This window comes from Ictalurus punctatus, chromosome 23, assembly GCF_001660625.3.
Source record: "Ictalurus punctatus breed USDA103 chromosome 23, Coco_2.0, whole genome shotgun sequence".
NCBI classification, from domain to species: Eukaryota; Metazoa; Chordata; class Actinopteri; order Siluriformes; family Ictaluridae; genus Ictalurus; species Ictalurus punctatus.
In genome coordinates, this window is record NC_030438.2 from 9,170,001 (window position 1) to 9,189,868 (window position 19,868).

At 40.8% G+C, this 19,868-nt stretch overlaps 1 protein-coding gene across 2 annotated transcripts in view; it reads right to left on the reverse strand.

The window, feature by feature from the left end:
- Nucleotides 1-19,868, reverse strand: part of cnksr2a (connector enhancer of kinase suppressor of Ras 2a) — a 76,868-nt gene that overhangs the window by 40,932 nt on the left and 16,068 nt on the right. The window contains exons 3-5 of one of the 2 annotated variants that reach the window (XM_017453629.3): nucleotides 15,008-15,210; nucleotides 4,989-5,094; nucleotides 272-313 (exon numbers count right to left, since the gene is read on the reverse strand). In XM_017453629.3, coding sequence (XP_017309118.1) covers nucleotides 272-313; nucleotides 4,989-5,094; nucleotides 15,008-15,210 — 351 coding nt within the window. The remainder of the gene's footprint in view (nucleotides 1-271; nucleotides 314-4,988; nucleotides 5,095-15,007; nucleotides 15,211-19,868) is intronic. The other variant, XM_017453631.3, reaches the window with a different exon arrangement.

Sequence of the window (19,868 nt, forward strand, 5' to 3'; positions counted from 1 at the left end):
TTAATTCCTGTTCTCAGTTACGGAAAAGTGTATTTACAGAATTCTGCAGTACACATCCCTGTGAATGTGCTGTTACTATAGAAACGATAACCTTCTGACCAATCAGAATCCAGAATTCAATAACACTGTGGTATAAAGGTGATAAATGGATAAAACTCATCTAAATCTGAGGCTGTTTTGTGACACAGTTAGTAGCTAGTTCTAGCTCGCTGTACGCTCAGAAGAGAAACTCGTCAGTCGTAAATAAGAGGCAGTGAAAGTTGCGACTCACCACATGCAGGATTTTATTCTCCGTCTCATAAACAGTGCAGTCCTACAAGAGAGCAAAACACATTAGGGTTAGGTTAAAGGACTTCAATGTGATACACACACGCACACACACTCACACACACAAACACAGCAACACAATACTGAAATCAATAAAACTTTTAAAGCAGCCGTCTGTAATGTTTACTGCCCTCTGCTGGCAGGGGTGGAAGGGGGAGCGGTTGTGGGGTTGGGGGGGGGGGGGGGGTGATTGCGTCAATTCTGGGCCAGAAAAATGAAAAATGTTAACAAAAATCAAGAAAAGTTGCCTGATGCTTTGCAATGTTGCAAGTCAATTTATATAATAAATATTATTTGATTACATGATTAAATAAGTGTTAAATTAACCAAATTACAGACTGCACCTTTAAAATGTACACAAATTCTATTTATTTTTTGCCAATCATTTGACTGCACTGTAAGTAACTTCTAACAGCATTGAAAGAGATAAATAATTAGATTCAATTCAATTAAAATTGGCACTGCAGGCATGCAAAAAAAAGTTTATATTATTTTCTGAGTAAAAGAAAATGTAAACTTTAAAAATATAACTTCAATCATATCATATATACATAATATACCCTGTACAACTCATCAAACTTAATTTGACAGATCTAGGTCAAAGGTCAATTATTCTAATTTGACAGATCTAGGTCAAAGGTCATCATCGATTATCCTAATTTGACAGGCGTATGTCAAAGGTCAAGCCTAATGATTGACAGATGTTGGTTAAATTTTAATGATCAAAAGGGGGAAACTCAGTTTGGTTCTGGGAGGTTGCTTGACCTAAACCTGTCAATCATTATGACTGACCTTTGACCTAGACCTGTCAAATTAAGTTTGATGAGTTGTACAGGGTATGTACTTTATTTTTTTGTATTTTCTGAAAGAAATCATTACAGAACTCTTCTATAGTTTCAGGTTTAATGTGTCTCAAATTGAAACTGAACCTGAAATGAGAGACATTGTATTTATTTTATTTCATTCAAATCATATTGAATTGAAGTGCAGAAAGTGAGCTGAGGAACACTCTGAGTAGAAGACAGAAAGATTCCCACTTGGCCCAAGTCTGAACTCGGATTAGCGGTGCGTCTCGGCCTCCTGCTACATAATCTGGCCGGGATTAAGCGCAGGATTTAGCAGAGTTTTGTGTTTAGAACCTCACTGATCTTTTCATCTTTTCAGTTCTGCTCTCCATGACTGTGACCAGCACATCTCACCTCACAGCAGCTCGAAATGAAGTGGATTTACTGTTACCGCACCACAGCTGATTAATTTCCTCTAACAGCATGTCCCCAAGTGTTTTATTCCTCTTAAACCACAGCGACTCACCAACAATTACAATACAATTTAATAAAACAAAAAAACTCAATTCAAAACGCAGCTCGGAAAACTTAACGTTACAACTTTACCTCTGACTGTTACAAAGCACTGACACTGGAGACTCCTTCTGTTAATATTATATAAACAACTCCTTTTCTTTTAATCCGAAGTACGAGTCCCGGTGAACGAACCGTTACTATAGAAACGATAACGTTATATAAACCTGCGCTACTGTCAGAGCCGCTGTTATAAAAAACTAATCGACACCTGACGACCAATCAGAGTCCAGAACTCAGCAGCTCTGTGGTGTGACTGAGGGTTCGGTGAATAGTTATGGGCTCGTACCTTGTTTTTTCGCACAGAGAAACACTTACTTGCAATTGTAAGCGTTTACAGTGTGTAAAAGCTGTCTACCCTGCTGCTGCAAAACTTGTGGATCTTGAAGATGTAATGAGTCACAGTGGGGAAACATCAGGAGTAGAGAAAGCTGAAATGGCAAAAGAAGTGGATTCAGAGTACATGGTGCAGCCTGATGGAGACCGGTGGGATCCACCTGTTCCTGTGAGTCATTTGTTGCCTGAGCAGCAGGAGGAGGTAAGGAAGTTGCTGAAGGAGGAATGTTGTCTGCTTTCTCCAGAAATGATGAAGACGCTGGGCGCATCCCATCGCTGGAGTTGAAAATCAGACCGAAAGACATACATATCGGTACCGAAACCACTTCATAAAGAAGTCAAAGAGTATGTAGAAGATCTCTTGAACCGTGGCTGGATTACAAAATCAGGCTCTGCATATTGATGACCCGTCGTATGTGTGGGAGAAAGGTGCGACTGTGCTGTGACTATCGTGAACTGAACCAGAACTCCTCCACTGCAACGCATCCCAAGAAGGGCTGGGATCAGTGCTATATCAAAGACAAGAAGGCAGCTCTGGGTCATTGCTTACGGATCCAGAACTTTATCTGCCGCAGAAAGGAACGACCATGTGTATTCAGGAAAGCTTGAGTTCTTGGCCATGAAGCGGGCCATATGTCGACAGGTCAGAGGTAATCTCACCTCTACTATACTCCTTCATTTGTCGTCTACACAGATAACAACCCTTTAACATATGTGCTCACGACAGCTAGAATAAATGCCACTACATATCGCTGATTTTATTTTCACTATTACGTACTGTCCAGGGGAAACCAATGCTGATGCAGATGGTTTGTCGCACCTGCCATTGGGGATGGAAGAGTATATGCAAGAAGAGTATTAAACTTATAAGAAGAGAACTGAACTTTGGCATGAGAGTGCTAAGGGAAGCCCAGGAACAGGACCCAGTGATCAGCACTGTGTTGAACTGCAGAAGAACAAACCAGAGATTGGAGTGGACATGATGGCCGTGCGGTGCTGATGCGGGAGAGTAAAAGGTTGTTCATGGAACCTTATCACAGCTGGTGCTGCCCAGGAAGTTCCATGGCTTGGCCTTCAAAGATCATGTCTTATGAGTATGTCGTTGTCTCAAGACACAACGACCCAACAAGCCAAACCGAGCACCACTCACCAATATTGAAAAGAAAAGAAAAAAACACCCCTTTGAACTGGATTCAGTTGACTTTCTTCATCTGAATCTCAAGTCAGCTAAGAGAGCAGCTCAAAAGATTTTGGGGGATTTTGTTTTGAAATTTGGTTTCCCCACAAGATTGCACAATGACCAGGGGAAGGAGTTTGACAAGCAGTTGTTCCAGAACGACACCCTACCACTGGCAGGGGAACGGTCAGGTGGAGCGAGGTAATCGGATGCTCTTGTCCATTTTGCGGAATCTGACTGACAGGGAAAAGATGGATTGGAAGAACTCCCTGGCTCAAGTAGTTCACACATATAATTGCACAAGGTTAGGGTTAGGGTTAATGAGGCAACAGGATTTGCTCCTTACTTCCTGCTGTTTGGACGTCATCCGAGGCTCCCTATCGATATCATGTTCAACCTCAGCGCCAGAGACCAATCTGGTCTTCTCCTGGTGTAGCTCATCCACCTCAAGGTTCGATGTTTTGTGTATGCTGAGATGCTTTTCTGCTCACCACGGTTGTAAAGAGTGATTATACGAGTTACTATATGTCCTTCCTGGCAGCTCGAACCAATCTGGTCTTATCAACACGACGTTTCCATCCACAGAACTGTTTTTCACATCAGACTGCTGGGTGTGGAAAATCCCAGGAGATCAGCAGTTTCTGAAATACTCAAACCAGCCACATCTGGCACCAACAACCACACCACGTCACATGTTAGAGATCAGACTTTATCCCCATTCTGATGTCTAATGTGAACTCAAGTCCTTGACCTATATCTGCATGATTTTATGCACTGCGCCGCTGCCACATGATTGGCTGATTAGATAAGTGCACAAATGAGCAGGTGTTCCTATTAACGTGGACGGTGTGTGTATTTTTCACCAAATGCAGAGAAATTTTACCAACACAAAAACAATTACTCCTATCTCCTTTCCAATTAATATAAGATGTGATGTGCGAAAGAAAATATTCTAAATATGTAATAAGTTCAAGCTTTTAAAATGTTCTACGTTTTCTTTTTCAATTAAAAGACGGCTAAACTAAACAAAATAGGATTTCTACTCCGCTCTGCTGAACCGCAAACAGCTCGATCTCTTCCCGCTTTCCTCCCACCTGCCACTTCAGTGTGTTTCTAACAAGCACCGAGCTCTTGCTGGCCCACTTCTGTTCACACACACACACACACACACACACAGCGCTCCCATGGGACGCCATGTTCAATCCCATCATGCCTCTCCTGTATCCAGTGCTCATACACTCGGAGTGTGTTCCAGGTCTGCAGGACGGTGGAGGAACAGTGAAGGTTCCTCGTGTACAGATGCATTACGGTGTGTGAGACACGATCTCCGAGAAGCGTTCGCCTTGTTTTAAAAACTACGACCGTGTTTAGAACGTTGTTATGGTTACTATAGCAACAGCTTGTTCACAGTGACTTGTGCAGTGAACACTCAGGGAAACAGATTTTCTTTAAAAACAAAACAAAAAAAAATGTTTGAAGGTAAAAGTAGTTAAACTACAGATGGATAAAGAGTACGGCGTGTTGGTCTTTATTAAATAAAAATTGTAATTGTTGGTACATTGCTGCGGTGTAAGAGGAATAAAACACTTCAGGACATGCAGTTAGAGGAAAATAATCATCTTCTAACAATAATTAATAACAAAATAAAAACATAGTCTTGCTTATGGACTGAGATTTAGGGTCTTTTAGATGATCCTGCTGGTTTGATCATTTTAGACAGACTGCAATAATACAGTAAACACACACACACACACACACACACACACACACACACACACACTCTCTCTTACCTGCTGTACGATGGTAGTAAGTTCAAGACACAGCTGGATCACGTTGTTCCTCGTCACTGAATAATCCGTTACTGCAGCGAAAGGGGACCTGAAAAAGAAGTAGCACCTGGAATTAACCATTAGATCATTCTTAAGCTCGGACCTTCTGGATGGATAATGTGTGTGTGTGTGTGTGTGTGTGTGTGTGTGTGTGTGTGTGTGCGTGTGTGTGTGTGAGTGAGTGTGTGCGTGTGTGTGTGTATTAAACAGGTAAGTGTGCAGTACAAACTCTAAACTACTGCTCATTATTTTCTTCTTAATACCTAGAACTTATCAGGGATCCCTATATGTAGAACCCTTTAATGAGGTCAAAAACCACTTCATTATGCAACGAATCCTTAAAGAACCCCATTCAAACTGTATTCATTAACTATGTACATGTGTGTGGTACAAGTTCAGGTCCTAATTGTTATTCTTGGTCAGGGTAGTAGCAGTAGTAGTAGTAGTAGTAGAACCTTTTTTTTTTTTAGAACCCTTCATTTATAAAAGAAACCGTAAATAACACTTTTATTTGTGAAGAGTTTATGCATTATCTGGATGCGATACAAACTCCAGATTAATGCTGATCAGTTTCTTCTTGATAGACAGAATGCCAGGGTTCTGAACAGGACCATATTAAGAAAGCGAAGAACCCGTAAGTATTCAATGAACCCGTGATTAACCACTTTGAATGTATTAACTAATCAACTGCTTCATTATTAACTTTTTAAAAAATATTTCAGGTCAGGGTTCCAAGTAGAACCCATTCAGGAACATCAGAACCCTTAATTACCCGGAAAAAAAAAAAAAACAACCCTCTCACGGAACCCTTTTATAAATCAGAGTGTGCAGTAACTGGGTTACTGTGCTGGACAAACGTCATCCATTTCTTCTTAACACCTAGAATCTGTCAGGAGTCTAACAGAGAACCCGAGAGACCTGGGTTCTCTCACTTTTTTGCATAAATTTCATCGTGTGGTCCGGACGCGAGCGGGACTCGTTAATAATAAACTCCTCACATATTTACAGACATGATTTTATTCATTTCTGCTCAAAACTATATTATTTCCAACATAAGTGACATAATTTGTGGTTTATGCCATGTGTTTATGTTTATTTACTTCCACGAGTAAGTGTTTAAAATGGTTACAAAGGCCCTGTGGAAACTAAATACGGCAAGATGTTTGATACACAAAATATGGCCAAGAACCCAAAAATATTTCCCAAAATATTTCCTCTGGTCTCTGAGGTTAAGGTCAGGGTTAGCTTTGTGCGTAGACGTAGCTGTTTTTAGCTACAGTAATGCACGGTTTAGATTTAAAACAACAACAAATGATCGTATTGCAAGAGTTTGTGTGTGTATGTGAGGTTGAAAGAAAAAAGAAAAAAAGGAAATTTTAAGACCTTTAAGGAGGAAATCCTCACAGCATTAGCATAGTGATTTGCATAGTGAAGTAATGGATCAGGGTATCATTATTTAGCATCGCATTACAGATTTTAACCACCAGTGAACGACTGAGGGACATAAATGTAAATAAAATACAAACAAAAATGTTTTTATGATTTGCTCCTAAAATAAAAGTGAGCATTTAAGCTAGGCTAAGCCCGAGCTAAGGCCTACATGAACAGTCCTTTAGCCTGTCTGTCTAAACGTGATCATACGCCTTTTATTTAAAAGTTAAAGTTCTATAATAATAAGCCCGTATTTTTCAGTATGAGAATTGTGTAATATATATCAGCTACTCTAATTGAGAATATACAATAGTGCAGCCGTATTGAGCTAATTCTAGCTAACTAGCTATAGCTAACTATTTACACTGTCTTTAGCTCGCTAAGGTTATCAAGTTCACGTTGTCATAATAAAATTAGCAGCAATTAAACACACCGTATGCTAGCCGTACGTATATAGTAGTCTATCAGGAAGCTAAACATGTTCCGGATAACAAGACAGAAAATTAAAAAAGGCGCTAGAAAAGTAATAGGAAGAATAGTAAGTTCACCTTTCTTTCGTTGTTAGCTTACCCCAAGGAATAAAGAAGTACTAGGGGGTAAAAATGGTAACGCTTTCTGTGAAAGTCATTCGTAATGTGTCGTAATACTAAATAATTACTAACAGTGGACTCTACTGAGGTCATTAATAGTTAGACCAATAAAAAATGAAATTACAACTGAGTTGTTCTGCTAATCACACTGCTTATAATCTATAATGTATGTTCATTTGTAATGCATTTTTATCAGTAATTATAACAACGTGTATAATGCATGTTATGAACCTGTTCGTGGTTCGTTATATACGGTGGATATGGAAGGATCTTCATAGAACGTGTTACCATAAGCATTCTAATAATAAAAACAATCACACTATGAAAAATGATTAAAACGTGTCAATACCTGACCTAGCATACCACTTAGCATATAGCATATGTTACAGCAATTAGCAACTAGACTTAAGGTGTCATGTCATATCGAGGTCACTTTGGAACTAGGTTGAGATGTATGGCCAAGAACAAGACCAAATCAAGACTAAATGGGACCAAGATTACGGTACAGTGGTCTCGAGATGAGGTGTATATTTGTGGTCGTGAGCCTGGTTCATCTCTACTGACGTCTTTGGTGCTGAACTTGTCCTCCAGACCCAGTTTCCCGTCTTCCCGCAGGTGCTTGAAAAAAAAAAAGTGGGTCGTTTGTATTGAGGTTGTGCTCTATATATGCATGAACATTGACTTTTTTTTTTCCTGTTCAACTCCTGCACATCTTTAAATATTCCAACCTGCAGGGCTGAAGAGCTTACAAACGCTCCAGAGACCTCTTCTTCTTCTGAACTTACACGTCATGCGAGCATTAAATCCACGTCACATAAAACGTGCATGCAGATCAGTGGGAATGCGAGCAGAGACAGGAACGAGTCAGAACACACTCTGCCATCTTCACATTAAAGACGAATCCAAGCTTTCACGTTCACGTCACGTTTCACGGAATGGTGAATCTTTTCACTTTCATTTCTTTAAACTGCTTACGGATAAACAGAGCAGGTATGAAAGGCGCCGAGGATGGAATAAAACACGTTTAAGCCTCTTGCAGCTGAGCGAGAAAGACAATAACGAGCGCAGCACGCTAGACAAGCCGAGACGGAATTCCGAACACGGTTGAAATGAACGCAAAATGATTTTCCCGCTCGCCGTGAAGGAAAATAAAGTCAGCTACTTTGAGTATCTGCACTTTTCCCAATGTCACAGTGCCGCGTGTATAAAAACGCCAAAGGCTCCTCCATCCAAGGAGAGTTTGACAGCCTGCCGAGGTGATGGACAGACGCTGGCATTTCAAGGTTCCTCTAAATGTGACCTGAAGCTGCGATCAGGGAAAAACAGCAGCAAGTGACAGCAAGAGTGAGACTGAAACTGAAAAGGTGACACGACGACAGAGACGCTGGGGAAAAAAACACTTTACTAAGAGGATGAGCCGCTGCAAATCGTCTAATAAAACACAGAGTGAGCTGAACAGCTGATGAAAGGAGCCATGAAGAAGGAATAAGAAGCCGGACGGAAATCAAACCCGGAAACCGTCCTCAAACATCCACGATTAAACATCAACGAGACGACTGAGTTTAGTTTACAAACCCATAAACTCAGAAACACTCATTCTACTCGCACTTTCCGTGAAGGAAAACCTTCAACGGGCCTTTATAACACCTTCATAGGCACTGCGTAGATCGCTTATAAAGCACTGCTGTAGCACTTATACGAGGCGTGAGTCATAAACGTTATAAAACAAGCGTATTGTGTGTTTTGTCGACTTGCCATCAAAATTGTTCGACAGTCTCAGCTGAAACCTTTCGTAATAAGCATTAATAACTGTTTATGTGCATTGTCGTTAAAGGCTTACATAGGCGTCATGTAGCTTTATGAACACTGTAATTAAATATTTTTTTTAAAGTGTTTATAGGAGTGTTTATTTTCTTACTCGAGTAAGGAATTTGGCTCAGAATTTAGTTGATGGGGAACTACACAGAGCCTTTATATCACGTTCATAAGCATTGTGTAGAGCTTTCACTAGGAATCCAAGTAAAGTGTGCGAAAGTTCGGCTACATAAAGCCAGCGTTAGTTAGCATGCTAATAACTCTGATACTGTAATACAAACCTGTTGCAGGTTTTCTGTTGCATTTGTGCTGTGGGAATAAGCAGCCGAACGCATGTGAAGTGTATAAGTCTAAAAATGAAAGATTTTAATCTTTTTTAGATTAATTATAAGATAATATGTTACCGTCAGTATTTTTTTCAAAATGTAGTGAGAAATTTAAAATGCATTATTTGAAATAAAGGAAGTAAAAAGCCAGAAGTCTTAAATGACAGACAATAAAAATAAAAATAAAAAAGACTGAAGAAAAGTACAGATCCTAATCAGATCCTAAATCCTGCCTAAATTTTATTTCGGAAATGAAGAACCCTTGAACACCTTGAACTACGCTGTACACCTGTACACATGACATCACTGTCGCAAACTGTTATCCTGCAGAAGCCCAGGAGGAACCATGCAGCTCCAGATCATGAATTCCTGGCATGGAAATGTTCAGGAACTGAGGGATGCAGTAAAAGGTTCTAAAGCCATTAAACACAGTGCCAGAACCAGAGTGTTCCAGGAGTCATAACTTCTCCAGCAGAGCTCCAATTAGTTAATGAGCGCTAGCATCAGAGCCCACTGCCCACGCACCGATCATGCTCTGATGAAGATTGAGAGACACAGCGAGAGCCCGAGTGGTTCCGACGCTGTAGCCAGGAGCCAAAAGCCATCTCACAAACGCCCACATGGCCAACGATGGACATCAGCCCAATTAATTCTGATTACCGGATCACAGACGTTTACCCCCATGTATCAGTGCTATAACTCTAATGTGGTGCTCGTTTGGGTTGTTTTTGGAAACGGTTGCTATTTGCATTGTACGTAGGTGTAGCAGAGCAACACGAGGCGTGAATGTTTTTAAATCCAGAGGAATTCCTGAGAATTTCAACTTACCACCATATTTTCCTGACTTTAAAAGTCCTGTCACATTTATTACAACTCAGTTTTGTGACTGTTTACAACAACGCAGGTCTGTGCAGCTCGTTAACATCACACTCTTCAATTCTGGATGGATTCTGATTGGTCAGAAGGTGATGAAGGAAGGAATCACACACGATTGGCCGCGTTATTATAGGAAAATAATCCATGCCAGAGTGGTGCGATATGGCCTGACTTGAAGAGATGTATGTTTATTTAACATTCATGGAAGGAGTCTCCAGTGTCAGGGCATTGTAACAGTCAGAAGTAAAGCTGTAGCTTCATGTTTTAAAAAAGTATTACACATTATTCTTTAATAAATGAGAGGTTGCTCGTATTGGCAAAGCGCTGTAGTATGAAAGGAATAAAAGACTTAGGGACGTGCTGTTATAGGAAAATAAACAACTTCTGGGTTTAAATAAACAACAACAACATAGTGGTTTATTCCTTACCTAACAGATAAGAACAAAGAAATCAATTGTGATGCGTAAATCAGATCGCTGACATGTCATCGCACGCCAAATAAAACGACTTACACGTCAGACTCTGCTAAATATATCAACCTCGTAGACGAAAAAGTGCTAGAGGACAAACATCCTGAGTCCTGGAGCTTCAGGAAAAATCACATGACACAACTGAAAAACGTGACATTTGTAAAAATGTAAATATTACTCCACTAAACCGCGTTCAGGTTTTAAAGAGAACGGAAGCAATCGATTTGATTGGATATCACCTAACTTCTTAACAATGTGTTCGTTCTAACTCCACCCCTTTTTACAGTTCCTCTTCAACAGGTTACCTCATGCACCAACGGTCCAGAACATACCCAGAATATATCTGTCACATTCACATGCCAGCACCATCAATATGCAAACGGACCTCTCTCTCTCTCTCTCTCTCTCTCTCTCTCTCTCTCTCTCTCTTTCTCTCTCTCTCTCACTCTCTCTCTCTCCTAAATTTTTCCTTTCACTGTCTTCTTCTCCATCTAGGGGACAGACAGAAGCTCAATTGAGAACAAGGGAAGCTGACGAGCTTAATTAGGCCACCATTAACAAGAGGATCCAAGCCCCCCCCCCCCCCCCCCCCCCCTCCCCCCCCAAACCCCCTGCCCGTGACCCTGTTTCTCGGTTATACCCTGGCACTGGTTCACGACACATAACAAACCAAGAGATCAGGACTCAAAGCTCTCATCATGCATATAATATCCAGAATCTGTTGAGAGTCCGCTGACATTTAGCGCAGTAGTGGTCATCATCACGAGTCAACCGGAGGGCTGGGACTACCACTCAGCATCTGGACCCAAATTTAGTGCACTATGCTTACAGTAAGTTTCACCCAGGGCAAGGTTTTGAGAGAAGAAGCCAGGGTCAGGTCAGAGAGAGGAAAGCACGGCCAGGTCTATATTTCTACAGTAACTCATCTGACACCTTTTGGTCGATTTCGTAGACGGCGAGGGCTTTTCACTTCACACCTCCTGAGAGACTTTCTGCTTTGGCCTTTCTCCTTATCCTCACCGCTTAGTAATCTACTGCAGTGCCTTCCATTCTCATGCTAGATGATCTATCCGAAGGTGGAACTTCAGTGAAAGAGACTTCTGTGGATGAAGAGACGATTTCAGGGTAAATTTTTAGGATTGTAACTAGATTTTAGCTAGATTTTCAGCTGCTGAGGGCAGGGGGGGTTCTAATACAGCTGCTGAGGGCAGGGGGGGTTCTAATACAGCTGCTGAGGGGAGGGGGGGTTCTAATACAGCTGCTGAGGGCAGGGGGGGTTCTAATACAGCTGCTGAGGGGAGGGGGGGTTCTAATACAGCTGCTGAGGGGAGGGGGGGTCTAATACAGCTGCTGGGGGGGGTTCTAATACAGCTGCTGAAGGGAGGGGGGGAGGTTCTAATACAGCTGCTGGGGGGGGGGGGTTCTAATACAGCTGCTGAAGGGAGGGGGGGAGGTTCTAATACAGCTGCTGGGGGGGGGGCTTCTAATACAACTCCTGAGGGACTGATGGTAAATTCCACATCTTTTATTCCTCTGACTGCTATAATCCATCTCTCTATATATTTTTCCTCTCTTGGAAAGTCATGGGATGGAAATACTGGATTTATTTCTTTCACTGTTGGAGTAAATGGTAATGCAAGAAGGATATCTGCTCTGGTCTCCCATCTGCCTGTATAGAAGTTTACCCTGCTATGGTTTATTAAAGTCACAAACGGACGTATCTGCACGAACACAGTCCATTATAGCTGATATATCGAGTAGCATGATCGAAGTGACCTGCAGGTATTAAATGTTTTAGGAAATGTTTTGAATACGGTATTAATAAATATTAAATTTGAATACCTGCAGATACACTGCGTCCATCATAATATGAATATTAGCATTGCATTAGCTAGGTGCGACCAGGTAACCCATGGCAACCAGAGGAAACTTAAAGATAGGAAGACCTTCTAACCACCGACGTGCAGCGTACCGATTTGGGGTAACACGAGGTAAGAAAATCAGCTGCGAGAGTGCTAATGAGAGAAGGTGAGAGACACACTGAGTTGTGTAAGTGTTTATCACTCATCATACTGCCTGATTTCTCATTTATGTTATATAACAAGAAAAAAAAACCTCCTGAGGTCATCACAGAAGCGTTTGCTGAATTTCGATCCATTTTGTGAATAATAATTTCTTCCTGATTTGACGGAATTAAATCCATCACTGTTTCTGTGAGTGTTTCAGAGTTTTCCACATTTCCTAGTCAAGACCAGAACCCACCTGACCTGGAACCAATGGAACCGGAGAGAAGAAATGGTCACAGAGACGACAGGAAAAGCGTTTTAATTTTAGCCGGTTTTACAAGTAATGATGACAAAACATTACAAAACGTGAGAGAAACTCAAATTACAATTTTAATTCCCTTACCCCACCCCAAGTACCATATACGTCCTCTTAATCGTGAGCAGGAAACATTACAGCAGGAACTAATCCAAAACAGATTTTTAAAAAATAAATAAACAAACATTTGGGGGGTGTAATGGTTGGACAGTTAAAAAAAAAATACTGAAATACTTAATTCAAACACTTTCACTATGATCACCATGTGATACTTTAAACATAAAGTAACAAGTAAATAAATAAATAAATAAATAAATCGCCAGCTTTGCATCAGCTTTGTGTTTCTGTTGCTTTCATTTTCAAACGAGAAGATGTTGTGGACATTTTCCCCCAAACGTCACTGTTCACGCCACTGTTTACTGTCTCTGGTGTTTATAAAGTAAATAAAGGGTGGAAAAAGCAATATTAGCATTTAATTTTCTAGCATTTTTGTACTTTCATAGTACATAATGTCTAAAAAAAAATTTTTTTACATAAAACCAGTTAACGGGAATTGTTCCTCATGCTATAATTTTACTTTCTGAAAATTTCATTTTAAATAAACGTCCCATTGTAAAATAAACATACAAATCGCCCCATATTTCCATGTAAACTAGCCTCAGCTTTATCTCTTCATCTCATTTGCACATCGATTATAATCTATCATTTATATAGTAATTATAACAAGCATTTGTGTCTGTCCGTCTGTGTCTTGTCTGGCACCATGGATCCGTGACCTAAAATAACCTTCTCAACTCTAAAACAGTGCTTCTCAAATCACAACAAACTCAATTACTCCGTTAGCGATCCGTTCTGTCCTGCTGAATCAGCCTCTGATGGAATCCTTATCCAGGTTAATCAGCGAGACACAGCGCGAGAATTACAGCCCGATCGATGTTGGCTCATAAGCGAGTCACCTGCGGAGGAGGGGGCGATGCTAATGGAACCGCAACGTCAACGCGGATCGATCTCATTCATCGAGAGTTGAGCTTTTCTACCCAATTAGCTCGTGTTTCCCAACCGCAGTAACGCAGAAGACGATACACACACGACACACCATTTAGCATTCATGCTAACCCTAACACACCTGATTGGCTCACGAGGACCTGGTTATTAATCATACGTATGTGTTAACTTAACACGTGATGAGGAACGCACTCGACGATATGTTTTTTTTTTATGGATTTAAACAAACGTAATCACAAACCAGAAAAACTGTATGTACGTGTTTCCTTATCCGACCTTCATCACAGCGGATTCTATGGTAACGGTGATGAGATCCAAGGCCAGACCAAATCCCAAACAGTGTCGTAAAAAATGGAAACGGCGTTCTCGTTCTACGTGCCGCGCTACACGGCAACGGGGATTTCGTTTAGGATTCGCTTTAGTAGACTTTCACGCTGAATTTTGCTATTTTTACTTTTTTTAAGGAAAAAAAACTATATCGTTTCTATAGTAACAGCTCATTCACAGGGACGTGTATGGCGGACGTTCCGCTGATAATAAACAGGTTAAAACCATACGGAATTGGGTTCTGTACGTAGAAACGGAACATTTATGGAAGGAGTCTCCAGTGCCAGCTGTGGGGTTGTGTTTTTTTTTTCGAGAGAGAGAGAGAGAGAAAAGAGAGGATGGTGTGGGTATGGCTGTTTATAGCTGCTATAACGCACACGAGAACAGGAACTCGTTTCCAAGTTCGACGTTCCACAGCGTTAAATGTAAGTATAAATAGATCGACGGGAGGGTGTGTCTTTACTGACAAATTAATCAAATAATCGTGGGTAAACTGCTGTGGTAGAAGAGGAGTAAAACACCCAGGGCCGTGCTGCTATAGGAAAATAATCAACAGTAACTCGGATGCGATGCAGGAATACACCTTGAACGAGATGCTAATCCATCGCAGAGAAAATTCCGTACCCTTCAGGGTTCTACGACTGTCCAGGTCTTGTTTTAGAACCCAAGAACCCTTAATTATCCATCAAATCCTTAAAACTCTTCTGACTGTAGCATTTAACTTTAAATCAAATAATGTTTTATGATTTGTGTGTGTGTGTGTGTGTGTGTGTGTGTGTGTGTGTGTGTGTGTGTGTGTAGCTCTTTGCAGCACTCACCTATCCAGCCATGCCAGCAGACTCTTGGCCGCGGCGATCAGGTCCACGACGGACGTCAGGAAGTCATTGGGAAGTTTGCGCGTGGTCCGGCCGTCGTAATGTCCACTGCGTCTGCGGCCCGTGATGAAGTTCTGTAGGTTCTTGGCCGAGGCGTTCAGCTTGTGAGACAGAGTTTTCAGGTTCTCCGTCTCTAGTCCATAATTCTGTGAAGGTTCAGAAACGTCGAGCAGTTAATCAGACGCAGATCCTCACTGCGACGTCACATCCTGTGCCGTACACCTCAAACCGTCTAGTATCGCGTACGGGCGAGTGCAAAAGTTTGTGCACCCTTGCTTAATGTACGATATTATCAGTGTAACCAACATGTAATATGACTGAATAACAAAAACGTATATTATGGCATTAATAACACTTCTTAAACGCCACGCTCACGGTGTTTTCATTCACGTTTCTTGTTTTTATGTGTACTATTTCATCTTGTTTAATTCTGATACTTTTAGTGTTACATTTCTTTCACTATTTGTTTGCGTCAGTTTTCATTTCAGCGATTCTGTAATAACAGGTTTTCATTTAAAACAAAAAACGTCATTAAAAGAGCAACTGTTCTGAAGATTATCTGCAAAGGAGACGTCAGTTATTAATTTATTTATTTTTGTTTATTGTGTTTAGTTACAGAATAGAAGGGCTGGGGGACACTCGTTAACACTCCTCCAACAGCCAATCAGAAACGGACCCTGATGATGATGAGAGGAAGATTCACACACGCACTGTTCGTAGAAAAAAGATGAGCTTTATTCTCTAACTGAACGACGAGGTGGAAGTGTGTATTACTCTCTCTCTCTCTCTCTCTCTCTCTCTCTCTCTCTCTCACACACACACACACACACACACACTAAAGAGAGCTTGTACAGTGTATTAATTGGCTCTTGAATGTAAACACACAATCCTCCGGCTCGGATAATGAGGAGAACACGATGAGAAGTGGCTTTGAAAATTATCACATTTCCGTTTCTGTGTCAGACTGCAGTATGCAAGAGGAGATAAAAACACACACACACACACACTGACATCACTACACACACACACTGAGTCGCTGTAACAAAGAGGACGACAGAGGCGGAGAGAAAGATAAAGAGAGAGAGATAGACACAGAGAGAGAGAGAGAGAGAGAGAGAGAGAGAGAGAGAGAGAGAGAGAGAGAGGCCTGTGGTCTAATGAGAACACGACTGTTTGAAATATCAGCTCGTCATCTGACATGAAACAACCTCAAAATGGATAAAACAGGAAGCAAATCAGATCCATTATCCACAACACAGCAACCAAAACACACATCATCTATCACTCTGGAAGCGTAGCACACCCCGCGGAGACGTTTAACCATCAAGCATCAGTCACACACCAGACAAAACCGGCGTAAGATGGAACTCTGGACCTGATGCTCATCGTCAATTCCTTTCATTTCATATCTGAACACGTTCGTGACTTCATGAATATTCATGAGTCTGTAATGTTAACAACAGCAAACATCCAGGTCCTGATGTCCTGCGATATCGTGTAACATCAGTATGCAGTTAGTGAACGATTCCTGAAGAATAACGGACGATACCTGCAATGTAAAGAAAATAATATGTGCATGAGGTTTTCACGCACGCTGTATGTTCATCATGACACGTCATATCCTACTATTTATCCATTTATAGTTACATTTAGAATAATGGTATGTAGTAAAAGTGAAGGAAGTCGTTGCTATGTTACAGCAGCTATGAACGGGCTTTCCTTTACCAGTCTCTCTTTATTCTCTCTCTCAAAGAAGAAAACGCAGCTTGTCATGTTCGCGAGAAACTCTTGAAAAAAAGGGCTGACACTGGAGACTCCTTCCATAAATGTTACATAAACATCTCCTTACACAAAACGTCACCATAACAACATTTATGGGTTTTTTTTTATGGGTTGACATGGAGCGACTGCTGCACACGTCCCTGTGAATGAGATGAGCTGTTACAATGGTAACAATAACGTATTAATATAAAGCTGCACTACTGTCAGCGCTGCCATTATAGAAAATGAATCAACACCTTCTGACCAATCACGGTCCGGAATCCATGGCCCCGTCGTCATGGAAATGGAAACCGTATAAGTGATGCGTTTAATAGAACCGCAGCGTGTATCCGTGGTTATTAAATGTAAGTGTTGATTGCGAATCAGGATCTTCAGCGGCCCACTGAAGCTTTAGTGTCTACACTGCATTCGTTTCAGCACATCTGTGCAAACGTGCCCATGTTCCTCTCCTCCATCCCTCCATCTCGCTCTCAAAATCCTCCTGCTTCCTTCCAGTCCCTGCCTGAGATCCTCCTCAAAGCCTTGCAGCCATGTGATCATGTTCCTCTGCTTTTGGAGAACATACCGGAACATCTATCAGAGAAATCAAAAACGAACGTGTCCCAGTAGACAGAAATCGCACCGCGGGCAGTTTGAGGAAACAATAAAAACTCAGCAGATTGATGCCTTCCTCTTGTAATGAGCATCATATTAAAGAGTCAAAACTGAAACATTTTCCATCATGGACCTCCTTTTTCTCCTGGAGTTCTGCTGAAATTGAGTGCAAACAATTTTACAAGCTTTCGTTTTTTTCTGTAAAATGACTTTATTGCATTTTTTCCCCCCAAGTCATTTATAACTCTTTAAAAAAGAACAAACTAAACTGAGGATCTGAAGAACTGAAGAACTGAGGAAATGAGGAACTGAGGAACTGAGAAACTGAAGAACTGAGGAAATGAAGAACTGAAGAACTGAAGAACTGAGGAAATGAAGAACTGAAGAACTGAGGAAATGAAGAACTGAAGAACTGAAGAACTGAGGAAATGAAGAACTGAAGAACTGAAGAACTGAGGAAATGAAGAACTGAAGAACTGAGGAAATGAAGAGCTGAAGAACTGAGGAAATGAGGAACTGAGGAAATGAGGAAATGAAGAACTGAGGAACTGAGGAACTGAGGAAATGAAGAACTGAGGAAATGAAGAACTGAGGAACTGAGGAACTGAGGAACTGAAGAACGATTGCTCACTTCAGGAACATCACTGAGGTACCTAGTTGGTCCTTAAATTATTACAATTACACAATTTTAATACTAATGTTATGATAATAATCTATAATGTTATATATAATAAAGTTATAATAATAACGTATAATGTTTTATATATAATAATGTTATATTCTGGCAGGTTCTGATAGGTGCTATTCAAAATTCCTGAATCTATGAATAATCAAAAGTATGAAAATAAATAATCATAAGTAGTAGTAAGCTATAAAATATTATTTTCTCACGGATTTATTTAACAGCAGATAAATCTGTAGGAACATTACATTACCACGACAACCATCATCTATTCATCACTATCCATCCATCCATCTATCTTCTACCGATTTTCAGGGTCGGGGGGAACCTGGATCCTATCCCAGGGAGCATGCGGCACAAGGCGGGGTACACCCTGGACAGGGTGCCAATCCATCGCAGGGCACAATCACATACACACTCACACACTCATTCATACACTACGAACACTTTGGACATGCCAATCAACCTAACATGCCTACCAACCTACCAGAGTACCCGGAGGAAAGCATGGGGAGAACATGGGGAGAACATGCAAACTCCGCCCACACAGAGCTGCGGGAATCGAACCCACAACCCTGGCGATGTGAGGCAAACGTGCTAACCGCTAAGCCACCGTGCGCCCCCGTATTCATCACAAACGTTCGCTAAATACAGCATGTTGTCAACTTCACACGTTCACACGCATGTTCTCATCCGGTAATAATTTGCATAAAAGATGTGATTGGTTTAAGTCTTTTTTTTGTTCACAAACCGAGCTCCTCCGTAGCCTCGCCCCCGGATCAGTTTCACACGGCACATCTCTGGGTTTTATTTTTGCAGCTAAGGAAAAGAAAACGATGGAACGTTCCAGTATTTCAGGGCTGTGAACGCGTATGGAATTAGAGGACAGTGAAAGTCATGAACACGGTTCTTTACTAGTTCTTTATTTTTCTGTGTCATGCAATCTCGAATCTCCGCATCACACCTCATCAATCAAAGAACCTCAACTCTCTAACTGTACCATTTCTGCTTGTCCCTTTGAGGAAATCCTTGAAGAAATGTTCTACATAGAACCCTACGGCAGTGTTTCCCGATTAGAACCAGTAGAAAGTGACGCTGAGAACCCTTAACCCTTATCCATGACTGATTTATATTTACAAGTGTGTGTATATTAAATGCGTAAAGGTGTGTGCTACAAACCCCAAATTATTAGTCATTCTGTTTTTACCCAGCGCTGACACTGGAGACTCCTTCCTTAAATATTACTAAACATCGGCTTACAGAAAACTCAGCGTTTTGACAATTACACGCTTTGGCCCATCCGTTTATGGGGAGTGTCCGCGGTACAAATCCCTACGAATGAGCCGTTATTATAGAAACCATAACGTATTAGAATTGTTAGATTAATCAACACCATGTGACCAATCAGAATCCAGAATAATGGTTTAAGTACATTTGGAGTACTAGTAATAGTATGGTTATTAAATTTATTTCTCAGTATATTGAACATTATATTGTTTATTACTGTATGTGCAGATTTGAATCCAGTATTCAAAGCAAAATTTAAATATGTATATATATTTTTATTTTATTTATAAAACTCCAAAACAGACTTTTTACTCTTTATCTTTTAACGGCACAATAAAAAACAGAGGTCAACTAATTCATGAAATTAAGCATGGAATAAAAGGCTAAACAAATCTTTTTGTTGGTTTGTTTTTTTTTAAATAGCAATAAAAGTTTATCTCAGGAGTTATTTTTGTCCCA